At 43.8% G+C, this 12,753-nt stretch overlaps 1 protein-coding gene across 2 annotated transcripts in view; it reads left to right on the forward strand.

Annotated features, from left to right (window-relative positions):
- Nucleotides 1-12,753, forward strand: part of LOC121005911 (protein MTSS 1-like) — a 136,411-nt gene that overhangs the window by 110,128 nt on the left and 13,530 nt on the right. For both annotated transcript variants that reach the window (XM_040438740.1, XM_040438741.1), the window contains exons 9-10: nucleotides 4,392-4,489; nucleotides 12,298-12,412. In XM_040438740.1, coding sequence (XP_040294674.1) covers nucleotides 4,392-4,489; nucleotides 12,298-12,412 — 213 coding nt within the window. The remainder of the gene's footprint in view (nucleotides 1-4,391; nucleotides 4,490-12,297; nucleotides 12,413-12,753) is intronic.

The following is a 12,753-nucleotide window of genomic DNA, read 5'->3' on the forward strand; positions in this document are numbered from 1 at the left end:
AATTTGCAAATTTCCAAGTTTCAATTTCTCTACTTCTATAATACATAGTAATACCTCCAAAAATAGCTATTAGTTTACATTCCTCATATGTCTACTTCATGTTTGGATCATTTTGGGAATGCCATTTTATTTTTTGGGGACGTTACAAGGCTTAGAAGTTTAGATGCAAATCTTGAAAATGTTCAGAAATTTTCAAAAACCCACTTCTTAGGGACCAGTTCAGGTCTGAAGTCACTTTGTGAGACTTACATAATAGAAACCACCCAAAAGTGACCACATTCTAGAAACTACACCCCTCAAGGTATTCAAAACTGATTTTACAAACATTATTAACCCTTTAGGTGTTCCCCAAGAATTGATGGCAAATGGAGATGAAATTTCAGAATTTAAATTTTTTCCACTAATAAAGCAAGGGTTAACAGCCAAACAAAACTCTATATTTATTGCCCTGACTCTGCGGTTTACAGAAACACCGGATATGTGGTCGTACACCACTCTACGGCCCCACGTCAGGGCGTAGAGGGAAAGGAACGCCGTGTGGTTTTTGGAAGGCAGATTTCGCTGGACTGGTTTATTTACACCATGTCCCATTTGAAACCCCCTGATGCACCCCTAGACTAGAAACTCCAAAAACGTGACCCCATTTTGGAAACTACGGGATAAGGTAGCAGTTTTTTTGGTACTATTTTAGAGTACATATGATTTTTGGTTGCTCTATATTACACTTTTTGTGAAGCAAAGTAACAAAAAATAGAAATTCTGAAATTTCATCTCCATTTGCCATTGACTCTTGTGGAACACTTAAAGGGTTAACAAAGTTTGTAAAATCAGTTTTGAATACCTTGAGGGGTGTAGTTTCTTAAATGGGGTCACTTTTTGTAGTTTCTACTCTAGGGGTGCATCAGGGGGACTTCAAATGGGACATGGTGTCAAAAAACAAGTCCAGCAAAAACTGCCTTCCAAAATCCATATGGCATTCCTTTCCTTCTCCACCCTGCTGTGTGACCACATATGGGGTGTTTCTGTAAACTAAAGAATCGGGGCAATAAATATTGAGTTTTGTTTGGCTGTTAACCCTTGCTTTGTTAAGGAAAAAATGGATTCAAATGGAAAATTTGCCCAAAAATACCTGTTTTGGCACCGTTTTTATTTTTTATTATTTACAACGTTCATCTGACAGATTAGATCATGTACTATTTTTATAGAGCAGGTTGTTACGGACGCAGGGATACCTAATATGTTTACTTTTTTACATTTATTTAGGTTTTACACAATAATATCATTTTTGAAACAAAAAAAATAATTTTAGTGTCTCCATAGTCTGAGAGCCATATTTTTTTTATTTTTTGGTCTTAGTTAGGGTGTTATTTTTTGCAGGATGAGATGAGATGTTTTAATGGTATGATTTTGGGGTACATACGACTTTTTTGATCACTTTTATTACCTTTTTTTGGAAGTAAGGTGACCAAAATTTCAATTTCATCATAGTTTTTATTTTTTATGGCGTTCACCGTGCGGGGAATGTAACATGACCGTTTTATAGATCGGGTCGTTACGGACGCGGTGATATATAACATGTGTAGGGAATTTTTTTTTTAATTTTTTTTTAATCAGGGATAAATGTTTTTTTTGTTTTTTACTTTTTTTCACTTTTTTAAAAAAAATTTTTTTACCCAGACCCACTTGGTTCTTGAAGATCCAGTGGATCTGATGTCTGTATAATACAGCACAGTACACTATATAGTGTACTGCACTGTATTTCACTCACATTTTGAACAGATCTCTGCAGATCTGTTCAGCACCATGGACACCTTCCCCGTCTGCCACAACTGAGCAGACGGGGAAGGGGAGGGAGGAGGGCAAAGGCACAGCAGCCCCCCGATGGGAGAGGGAGGGAGCTCCCTTCCTCTTCACCTCTTCCATACAGCGGTCCCTACGGACCGCGGCATGGAAGGGGTTAAAACGGCAGACATCTGCACAGATGTCAGCCGTTTAAATCGGAGTGGGGGGCGGGCGGAAGATCGCGCACCTGCCCCCCACACTGCCGCACGCCTCCGGCCTGCCTCCCGTACCGGCCGCAATCTTCCCCCCCCCCCCCCCCCCCCCCGCTGCGCCCGCAGGCACAAAAACACAGAGGGCTGCAGAATTGGGGGGGGGGGGGGGGTTAACTTTCAAAAATATGGGCACTTTGAGGTTTCTGATCCCTGCAGTCACAGACCGCATGGATCAGAAACTTGCATAAGCGCTTAAAACCGCAGGTCTGAATTGACCTGCGGTTTGTAGCGATCGGCAATGCGGGGGGGGGTAACGGGACCCCCCTAGGCATTGTCACAGGGTGCCTGCTGAATGATTTCAATAGGCACCCTGTTCCGATCACTGCCGGCCGTGCGGTACGTCCGTGCGGTACGTGCGGTACCGGTACGTCCTTAAGGGGTTAAGGCCCTGTAAATATGCCCAGTGATCAGTCAACAGGTGATGCGGGTATATTAAAAATCGTTGTTTCCTGCCGCCACATCGGAAAATAGGTGATATGCTGCTAACAAATGCAAATTTGTGTTGGGATGAATGATTGTATTACTGATTGTTCATCCCCCGCACAGTGATGATTGCCGCATGTAAATGGCAGGTAGTAACACTTGTTACGGGCACAGAATTTGTCCTTAATCTGACCCTCACCCCTAGGTTCACTGCAAGTGTGTGTACATATAGACTAACTAGTACTTTTGGTTTATTGACCATGAAGAATGCCTACATAGAAAATCCTCGTTGCCGCATCTAGCAGTTCCAGGCAATCTGCCTGATAAAGGTAGAAGTTAATGAGTAGTTCTGAGAGTAGTCTTCATTAAAGCAGGTCTTCCGAATGAAAGGTCCCTTGTGCGCTTGTCAGCCCAGTCTCGGGAGAGCTGTAATCATGACCGGCCAGGTCCATTCATATCATGAACTGGGAGTCAATCGCTCCAGATATACACGTGGTGTCCAGGGAATAGGAGCAGAGCTGCTTGCAAGAGTCCTTTGTATTATCAGACTATGAACTCACTCCTAGTTCCTTCCTCTGACCGGTTTCCTAGCAGTGTGCATGTTGTAATCTGCAGACATTTCACAGGACGCCGTCCTCACATTTAATATCTCTGAACCTAAAATAGAAGGGGACCTATGGAAACCCAACACTGAGGCATTCTCTAATACTCTACTGCTTATATTACCTGAAAGTGCCTTTTTTACTCTTCTTTGAGACCCTCTGTTCTTCAATGTATTGTGTAATGTAGGTTATATCCTGTTGCTTACTCCCATCTTACAAGCAGCCCACGTCTTAAAGTAGACGGGTCACCTCTGCTGACATAATTTTTTTTAGTAACTACTTGCATCTTTTTATATAAATCTATGCAGTGCCATTCCTCTATTAGTCCTGCTAGAAGTTTATGAATGAATTGCCAGCAATCTGCAGTAAAGGTCCAGATGGGCATTACCAGTTGGGGTGTATCCCGGCAGAGTGACGCTGGCAACACTGATTGGATAAGTGAGGATATACTGTATCAACACAAAATGTGGAAAGCCCAGTTCACATAGCATTTCAGACTTTAGAATAGCTACAATGTATTTCTGTTGATTCGTATGAGGTTTTCAGTGGGAATAATTGAGGCTATAACAATAAATGTAGGAAGCACGACCCATACAGCATTCGGGCAATGTGGTAATTTTAAAATGGAATATCACTTTTTATCCTTAGTGAATTTTTAGTGGGAATAATACAGGCAATGTTGATGGATATGCTGTGGCATCATGTCCTGCATTGGAGTTGAAAGGGTTAACTGTGAGAAGCACACCCCACCCGCATTTTTGTGTAACCCCCTATGCCATGAGTAAGGACTGGAGGAGACTGCCCAAAACATGTCGGCGTTAAGGGCTGATGATTTGGATGGAACCCTTCTTTTTTGGGGGGATTTTGTTTCAAATATGACTCAATAAAGACTTCAAGATTTTAAGGACGAGGTGCTGTTTACACCTTTGGAAACTGATTGGGTAGTGTGAGACTGCAGGCTGTTGGCGATTCATTCATAAACTTCAAGTAGGAATAATAGAGGAACGGCACAGCATAGCGTTATATGCCACCACAGGGGAAATGAAACCTTACACAGCGTCCATGCAGTTCTCTGTAATGCAGGACAAGAGCGAGAGACCCTCTTTGTTACCGCTCCCCACTCTTGCTCAGAGATGAGTGTATTGAAATGAATTCTCTAAACTGGATAGCCCCGTTTAGGTGTCTGCTAAAACATTCTCGTCAATGTACTTTTTTCATGTAAGCAATGAATCTCGCAGCGGATAAATCTTTGTCCCAGCCGAATATAAAGAGCATGAGCAGTGACTCACCACTCTTTCCTTCTCTTTCACAGGTGATACACGATCTGAAGAACTCAGATTACAATTTCATTTATCAGACCCCACCCGCCTCTCCAAGTGGAACATTATCACGAAAGGCCAGCACCAACAGGTACTATACAGAGGATTCCAGCATTTGTGGTGTTCCGTGTAGCCAGGGGGAATTACTTTAGTGCTGCACACGCCCTAGATTATTCGTATTCTCTTGTATATTTAATGGTGGGATACACTGGATCTGCCATCCCTTATACTATTTGTATGGTTTAAAGGTGAAATCATCTGTCACATTGTTCCACCACCTGACTGTTTACTTTCTCCCCACTGCCTTTAAAGGTATTATTGCACCATATACTTATTTAAAGTTATCTCCAGGGGTGCCCCGCCCGCTTGTCCTGTTGGCTTAATTATAGAAAAATATACAGTCAGTAAGCCCAGGAGTGCCATTAACAACTTACTGACCACCCGTTGAGTACGGCATACATCTCTGCAGGGACGTTTTAAAAAGTCCTTGTGTAGACAGTAGCCTCGCGCTAATAGTATCGGTGCAGGAGAGAGGAACTCGCTGTCAGTGACAGCAGGACTCGCCATAGAGAAGACAGAAACACTGTCCGTGGATCAGGAAACAGCAATGCCGCTTCCTGCTATGGACCCATCAGTCACTTAATTGCCTGGGGCTCGGAATCTGCGTGAGCTGCTGGGACTTAGCAGACCCATATCAGTTCTGCAGAGAGGTTGTGCTGCTGAGTACAACCTCTCTGTGGGCTGTATTCCCCCTGTTACTGGGGCTAATATGTCAGCCCCAGGTACAGGAGAAGTCAACAATGTAATAAAAAAAAAATGTAATGTCCCCAAAAGGTTTTGTATGAACTTATGAGGGGCACAAAGTGTAAAATAAAACATAATAAAAATATACAAAAATAAATAAAAAAAAAGACACAATGCAACTTCTAGCTCCGCCCTCAGCGACCATAACCCATACATCCCATATATCAAAACAACCTTTATGGAAAGGGGACATAAAAAAAAAAACCACTAAAATAACAAGGACATAAAAATAAAGCCCCATGTATCATAAAAAGACAAAATTTACTTACATACCTGAACGGGGGGAAAAAGTTACGTCTTTCAAAGACACGTGTACAAAAAAAAAGAAGGAAAATGTGCCTGTTCAGGGTTGGGGGTAAATGGCCCGGTCTGTAACTGGATAAGTTTCTGCTCACATCAGTCTCATGGAAAGTGAGATATCCAGAACTATTGAAAATGTGAGACTTGTTGTAGTACCAGTATAGTACCGTACTGTCAGTATAGTGCAGGCAGCTCACCTGTCCCAAGTGTGCAGTACGGGGTGGCACATCTGTGCAAGAAAGTGAATTTTTAGTAGGACTAGGCATAAGCGGTGACTAGCGGTTATACTGTGGAAATGTATTCCCTAAATATAAAGTACTGTCTATCTGGACAGTTTGTGCTCTTCTCTAGGCTGTGTTGGCACCACGTGAGCCATTATTGGCTCTAGAAGGAAAGTGTTGGAACCTCAGGGCACCACTTGGCACTGCGTGGCAGCTGTTTGGCTCTCTGCATGCCCTCTCAACTGGTTCTAGATTTAGGAGTCCTTTGGGAGGTCCTACTTCGTGATTGACGGCTTTCTCTGTATGCAGAGAAGACTGTCAGTCAGTAAGTAGGACCACCCACTGGACTCCTGAGCATAGAATGAGCAGAGGTGACCGTGAGCATCAGCAAATAAGTTCTTCTAAATCTTTTCCCACTAAACGTATCTGTCTGCTCAGCTCCTCCTATAACCTGCTGCCTGGAGATTGCACTGGATGTTCAATGTGACAGGTTCCCTTTTAAATCACATCTATCAGCAGATTTGTATCTGGCTGACCTGTTACTTGTGCACTTGGCAGCTGAAGGCATCTGTGTTGGTCCCTTGGTCATATATGTCTGCATTGCTGGAATAAATTTGGTTTTAACATATGCAAATGAGTCTCTAGGAGCAACAGGGGCGTTGCTGGTGCACCTAGAGCAGGCATGGCCAACCTAATGGCTCTCCTCCCAGCATGCCTAGACTTCATGCAGCTATCAGCCTACATTAGGGCATGGTGGGACTTGTAGTTTTACAACAGCTGGAGAGCCGCAGGTTGGCCATTCCTGACCTAGAGGCTCAGCTCTCTCTGCAACTGCCGCACCATCCACTTTGACTTTAGAAGAAGTCAAGGTCAGACATGATGTTTACACTGCCTGGCCCTGTCAGTCAAAGTGCAGAGGGCGCAGTAGTTGCAGAGAGAGCAGAGCCTCTAGGTGCGAGCATTGAATAATCTTACTGCTCTGTACCAGCTACTGCTGTGATAACTGGAGTGTAATGAATTTTACTACGGTGTCGTTGGTATGAAGCTGGGGTTAAATGGTTTTATTTGTGCCCCAGCCCCTACATGACGACCTGGGTGCTGTGCCGCCTGTGTCATTCACCCTCCAGAACAAAGGGCAAAGCTTTAATCCCCTGTCCTTCTCCCGGCTTCTGGATTCTGTCACTTTGTTTGTGTTGTGGGGTTTTCTGTTTTTGTTTGTGTGTGTGTGTTGCTTTTTGTATTTTTGTTGGGATTCAAGCCCATAGATGTAGGCACATGGCAGCGCTCTCTGACAGGCTGCCAATTAGCCCGGGACCTCTGCGAGAGCAAGAGATTTAACAGATGTTGGAAGGCAGAAGAGCAAATGGAAAGGCGTTTTTCGTTTTTTAGCAGCTGTTAAAAATAGCATCTGACCCTTTTGTCAAAGGCTGGAAGGAGGAGAGGGAAGGGGGGAGGTCAAGATGTTCTCTGCTTAGCCTGCCGAAATAGTCTCCGCACTTAATGTTTAGTTTCAGAAGCGGATATTGTGGATGCGGAGGGGAAAGTTTACAACTGCACTAGGGAATAGCAGGGGCAGCAGTTCCTTATGGGGTAGGAGTGAAGGACCTTCTATAGGCTAGAGAGGTCCAAAAAGTGAGGCTATAGACACAATCATGGATTCAGCAGTGGCTACTGTTAGGATCAGCAAAATTATCTGCATATCAATAATCAACAGGAATTATAGGGACAGTCCACCCAAAACTGATCATCTGGCATGTCCTTGCCACATGGTAGAAGATTACAGTGCATGAGTTCAGACCTCCATCAGGTTTCTAAAATTTACCAAAGTCTATTCCTGTTACCCAACATTCTAGACAGTGCCTATTTCTGGACAAATCAGTGGGGCATTGCTTAGAAATAGTGGGGTTTTTTTTCAAAATTTTGTCTTAATGGGAATCTGTTATGTTGAACATGGTATCGGAGTTTCAGGCAGCATGTTATAGAGCAGAAGGAGCTGAGCAGATTCATATATAGTTTTGTGGGAAAAGATTCTGTATAACTGTGTAATTTAATCATATATTTTCCTGCTTGTTCTGGGCTTTGAAGTCCGGGAGGCGGTCCTATCAGTGATTGACAGCTATCTCTATATACAGTCATAGGGAGAAGGCTGTCAATCACTGCTAGGACTGCCTCCTGGATGTCAAAGCCCAGAACAAGCAGGAAGATATATGATTAAATTACACATTAGACTGAATCTCTTCCCATAAAACCACATATCAATCTGCTCAGCTCCTCCTGCTCTATAACATGCTGCCTGCAGATTACGTTGTATTTTTATGGTGACAGGTTCCCTTTAAAGGTCTACCCTTAGCATTGGCTGTCATACTTTGTATTGTTGATTGGCGGGACTGCTATGGGTGGGCTTATCACTGCAGTACCCTGCAGTCCAGCCCTGTTAGCTGAAATGGGCTGAGCAACATTACCAGCCTGGTACTGCACTGAAGGGGGTGCTATAATCCTAAAATAATGCCTTTACATTTCTGAACTGTAGCCATGGTGTCCATCACTCTGTAGATCACCATATTGTCGAACACTTTCTAAAGAATACTGTGATTTAAACGCTTCCCAGGAGGCCTGGGAGGCATGCTGGTACTTGTAGTGCTTACAATAGGCTGAAAGTCAATAACTCAACTCTTCTTTATATTACCTATCATACCATTCCTTTTCTTTACTAAGCAGACCTGTAAACAGGATCTAATTAGTTTTCTGGATTAGGTCCGCATCTGATTTTTCGGTAGGTAAAAAATGGATCCATGCAAAATAGTTAACTTCTGCGTCTGTTCCGTTTTTCTCACAACCATCAATAGAAAGGGCTGCTGTTATCTGCAAAAACAGACAAAAATAGGACCTGTTGTGAGATTCTCGGATAAGGCACACCGATCCGTGAAAAAAAGGGATGTGTGCGTGGCCCCATTGACCTGTATGTGTCCTTGTTAAAAACCGCACGCTGAAGAAAATTAGGGTCATAGTAACACAGTTTGTAAGGCTGAAAATAGACATCTGTCCATCTAGTTCAGCCTTCGATCCAGAGGAATGCAAAAACCCCTGTGAGGTAGAAGCCAATTTTCCCCACTTTAGGGGATTAAAAATTCCTTCCCGACTCCAATCAGGCAATCAGAATAACTCCCTGGATCAACGACCCCTCTCTAGTAGCTATAGCCTGTAATATTATTACACTCCAGAAATACATCCAGGCCCCTCTTGAGCTCCTCGTATAGGCCTTCTAGTCCTTTTTCCTGACTACAAACAGGTGAACTAGGAGCCAAGATGAGATTCCCAAGTCTCTTGTCCCGAGCCGTGTAGAAACATGTAGGAGATTCTTCCCTGGAGATGTTTTAGTCATTAGATGATTGCGTCCTCTTTCTATATGGCCATGTAAGGATTCCCCAGCTCTCCGTGTTTGGCAGTGGAGATTTTCTCCTTGCGGTTAGGATTAGTGAGAAAACCTACAGGCTGTTTATAAAGGATGAATATTTTCAGACACTCATCGGTGCAGTAAGGAAAGGCGGGCCATGAGGAGATTACTCAAGAAGGAAAATGTCTTGTGGACCAGGTCCTTCTTCAAAGTCTTATTGCTTGTAGGTTGTTCTAAAAGTTTTAAAGTTTCTCCTATTTGTTGATCCTTTTCTGTGTCCTGTTGCATAAGGGCCAGTTCACACCGAGTTTTTGGGCGCATTTACCGTGTCGGAATTGGCACCACAAAACGACTCTAAACAGCATCTTATTCATTTCAATGGGAAGCAGCATCATGTCTTGTCTTGGTGCGGAATCTGAAATAAATCTCCTATTGAAATGAATAGGAAGCGTCACAAAAACTGCTGTGTACTCACCACGCCTCTCCTTCGATAACAACCACAAGTGGAAAATGCAGTTGTGGAATTAAGTATACGCCACAAATTGATTTAAAAAACCGCATCAAAAAACCTGCTTCATAAATCAGTGCTGATTTTGAGAGGCGGATTTTCAAAATCCGTTGTGTGAACATACCCTAAGGCAGGCATCCTCAAACTGCGGCCCTCCAGCTGTTGCAAAACCACAACTCCCAGCATGCCCGAACAGCCTACAGCAGGGCATTGTGGGAGTTGTAGTTTTACAACAGCTGTAGGGCCGCAGTTTGAGGATGCCTGCCCTAAGGGATAAAAATGTCACCTTCTTTTTGTCATCTCCTCAACCCTCTAAGCTACCTCCTGGGCTTAGAACATGTGAACAGGCCTGTGAAAAGGGACAAGGGCCTTTGGGTAGGAGGTGGGACGTGGCCGAAGAGCTGTGGATTATTTGCAACAGATTTCCATGGTGAAAATCCGCAGCCGTTTTCAATCGCAGCCAAGTGGATGAGAAAATTACAAAATGTCATCGACGCGCTTCAGGAGAAGTGGACATGTGGTAACTTCACATGCGGTGCTGATTTTGAATCCACAGCATGTCCATTTCTGCTGCAAATCGTTTAGCAGAAATCTTCTCTGAACCGCTCCGAGCACTGGAGTCCGCTAGAGCTCTCCCTGCCACTGATTTCAATAAGAAGAAATATGTCAGTCTGTGATAGCGGGGCCGGGAGAGCAGAGATCTCATGAATATGTGCACACTCTTACGAACACTGCACTGAGCGGACTTCGGTGCTCAGTATTGAGCTAAACAACCGGGGCGACTCATGTAAGTCACCCAGCATTTTGGTGAGGGGTTTTATCAGCACTTTATGCCCTCAGACACAGAACTCCTTTAAGGGGTTTGTACAGGATTGTAAAGGCATGCCTTCTTTCTTCCACAAACAGTGCCACAGCTATCCGTGGGCTGTGTCTGGTATTGTAGCTCAGCTCCGGCCCATTAAAGCAATACCATACAAAGCCTGTGGGCAAGTTTGCCACTGCTTTTGGAAGAAGGGAACCGCATTTTTATAACGATAATGCAGAGAATTGTGGCTTTTCGTTTGATTTCTGTTTGCATGGCGGATGGAACAGATATTGAAGTCGGCTGTAGATATACCAGTAATGGCTCTTGTACAACTATAGGAAGTAATAACCGAACCATAGATGTGCATTTGGCCGCACATGACATAGAGAGGATTTGCTGCATCTGATGCCATATTACAGAGCTACTCTTCACTGGAATCCTCCGTTCTAGGGGAGAGTGGTTCCATAATATGGTGCTGCACGGAAGCACCCTATAGAGCAGGGATGAGCGGCACTCCAGCTTTTCTAAAACTACAACTCCCAGAATCCTCCTTTCACTTCTGTGGGAGTTACAGGAACAACCCAGTAAGTGCGGGAGTTTTAGTTGCACAACAGCTGGAGTGCCAAAGGTTGCTGATCCCTGCTATAGTGGCATGTAGAGTGCCTCTGTCTGCAGTATTGACGTGCAGGGGCTCCACATGCCTCTGGTTGGCTCCGTATAGGCAAGTTTGTTTGGTTGGAAATTGTACATTTCTGAGAAAGGTATAACACCTGTAAAATGTAATAATTGGTTTCAATTTTGCTTTGTAGCAGCCCTTTTTTGTACCGTAAATGTACAAATAACCACACGTTTGTAACTAGATCTAACTAATCTCCTTGGAATAGTCAGAGGAACATGTCTGTGCAGCACAGCGGCAATGTGCAGTTCTCTAGGAAATGTCACAAACTCGTTCTTCTAGCTAGTCACTGGCAGAGGACACCAGGACTTGTATCTCCACTGAAGCTGGGGAACCACAGGTTTCCTGCATCTGTGCTATGGAATCTAGGCTCCAGGCAGGAGAAGAATAAGAGTGCCATCTAGTGGCCCAATGGAGTTATCACCCCACTCAGACCAGTGAAGCGGAACGTTTCTGGCATGATCGGGTATTTGTGTCTTGTCAGCAGCTACGGTCACAGAATAGAGTGACATCAGCAAAGCCTTTTACAGATCGCCGGTGTAGACTCTTCTTTCGAAACGTTTTGTAACTTTACCCTGCCATCAATATCTTAATCCCCAGCCAGAATCCCCCAGCCTCTTTATCAGAGGGAGCTTGGATTGCACCATCAGTGAAGGTTACTATAGGTCAGCACGGTGCATAGCCTGCCCAGCGATCAGATGTCTTCTATTCCCAGGTGCCGTCTACTTTTACATTCCAATAGAAAGGTGTTTGACTGGGTGAAATAATAATCTCTTGTGACCAGGACCATCAGTCACCAGGGTCTGCTGAAATAAAAGGCTTCTTGTTAGAGATGTATAAGCGGACTACTATGTCCAAGGTTTACATTGAGGTATCCTACATTTGCAAGTATTCATACTCCGCTGCAAGGACTTGCACCAAAGATACTTTTTACAAAGCCGGTTATATAGCAGGGTCTAGTCATTTGTTTGTCCAAGAGACAATTGATCCTTTTAAATGGCCTAGCAGAACGTTACCTGGACTTCAGTAGAAAGCCACCAAGGATCAGAATGTGCTCCACTGTATCGACAATGCAGTCATTAACTCTGCTCGTAGTCTACATTAGTAAAATAGTCCACTTTGTGAGGAAGTGCAACTCATGATGACCCAATACAACAGTGAAATAACTTTTATTCTTACATTTCTCAACAGTAATTATCTGCATGGATCCATAAGGCATGTCCCATCTATGGACTCAATCTCAAGCTCAATGGAAACCCTCCATATTCGTCAACCTTCCACCATAATGCTGGAGACTATGTTCCAGGTAATGAGAAAAGATGAGTCTTAAAAGACCTACTGTTCACCTTTAGTGATGGATATTAGTGGGAGCTACTGAGCTGAGACCTTCTCCACTGATATCTTGAGTGAAAGGAGAAAAGGGGTTTTCTGGGATATTGCATCAATGTGCTATTTTTGTGCAGAACAGAGGGCAGTCGAGTCGATTGGAGCGCCATGGCCCCTTAACTCCATTACCTAACACAGCGACATCTGTATGAATATGGCTGTGCTATAGTATATGTCCCCCCTTTTTTTTATATGTACAAGAGGGTTGTCCTAGTTAAAAATGTTTTTGTAAATGGCAGGGAAGGTATTGGAATCATTTAA

This window comes from Bufo bufo, chromosome 6 (assembly GCF_905171765.1).
Source record: "Bufo bufo chromosome 6, aBufBuf1.1, whole genome shotgun sequence".
Taxonomy (NCBI): Eukaryota; Metazoa; Chordata; class Amphibia; order Anura; family Bufonidae; genus Bufo; species Bufo bufo.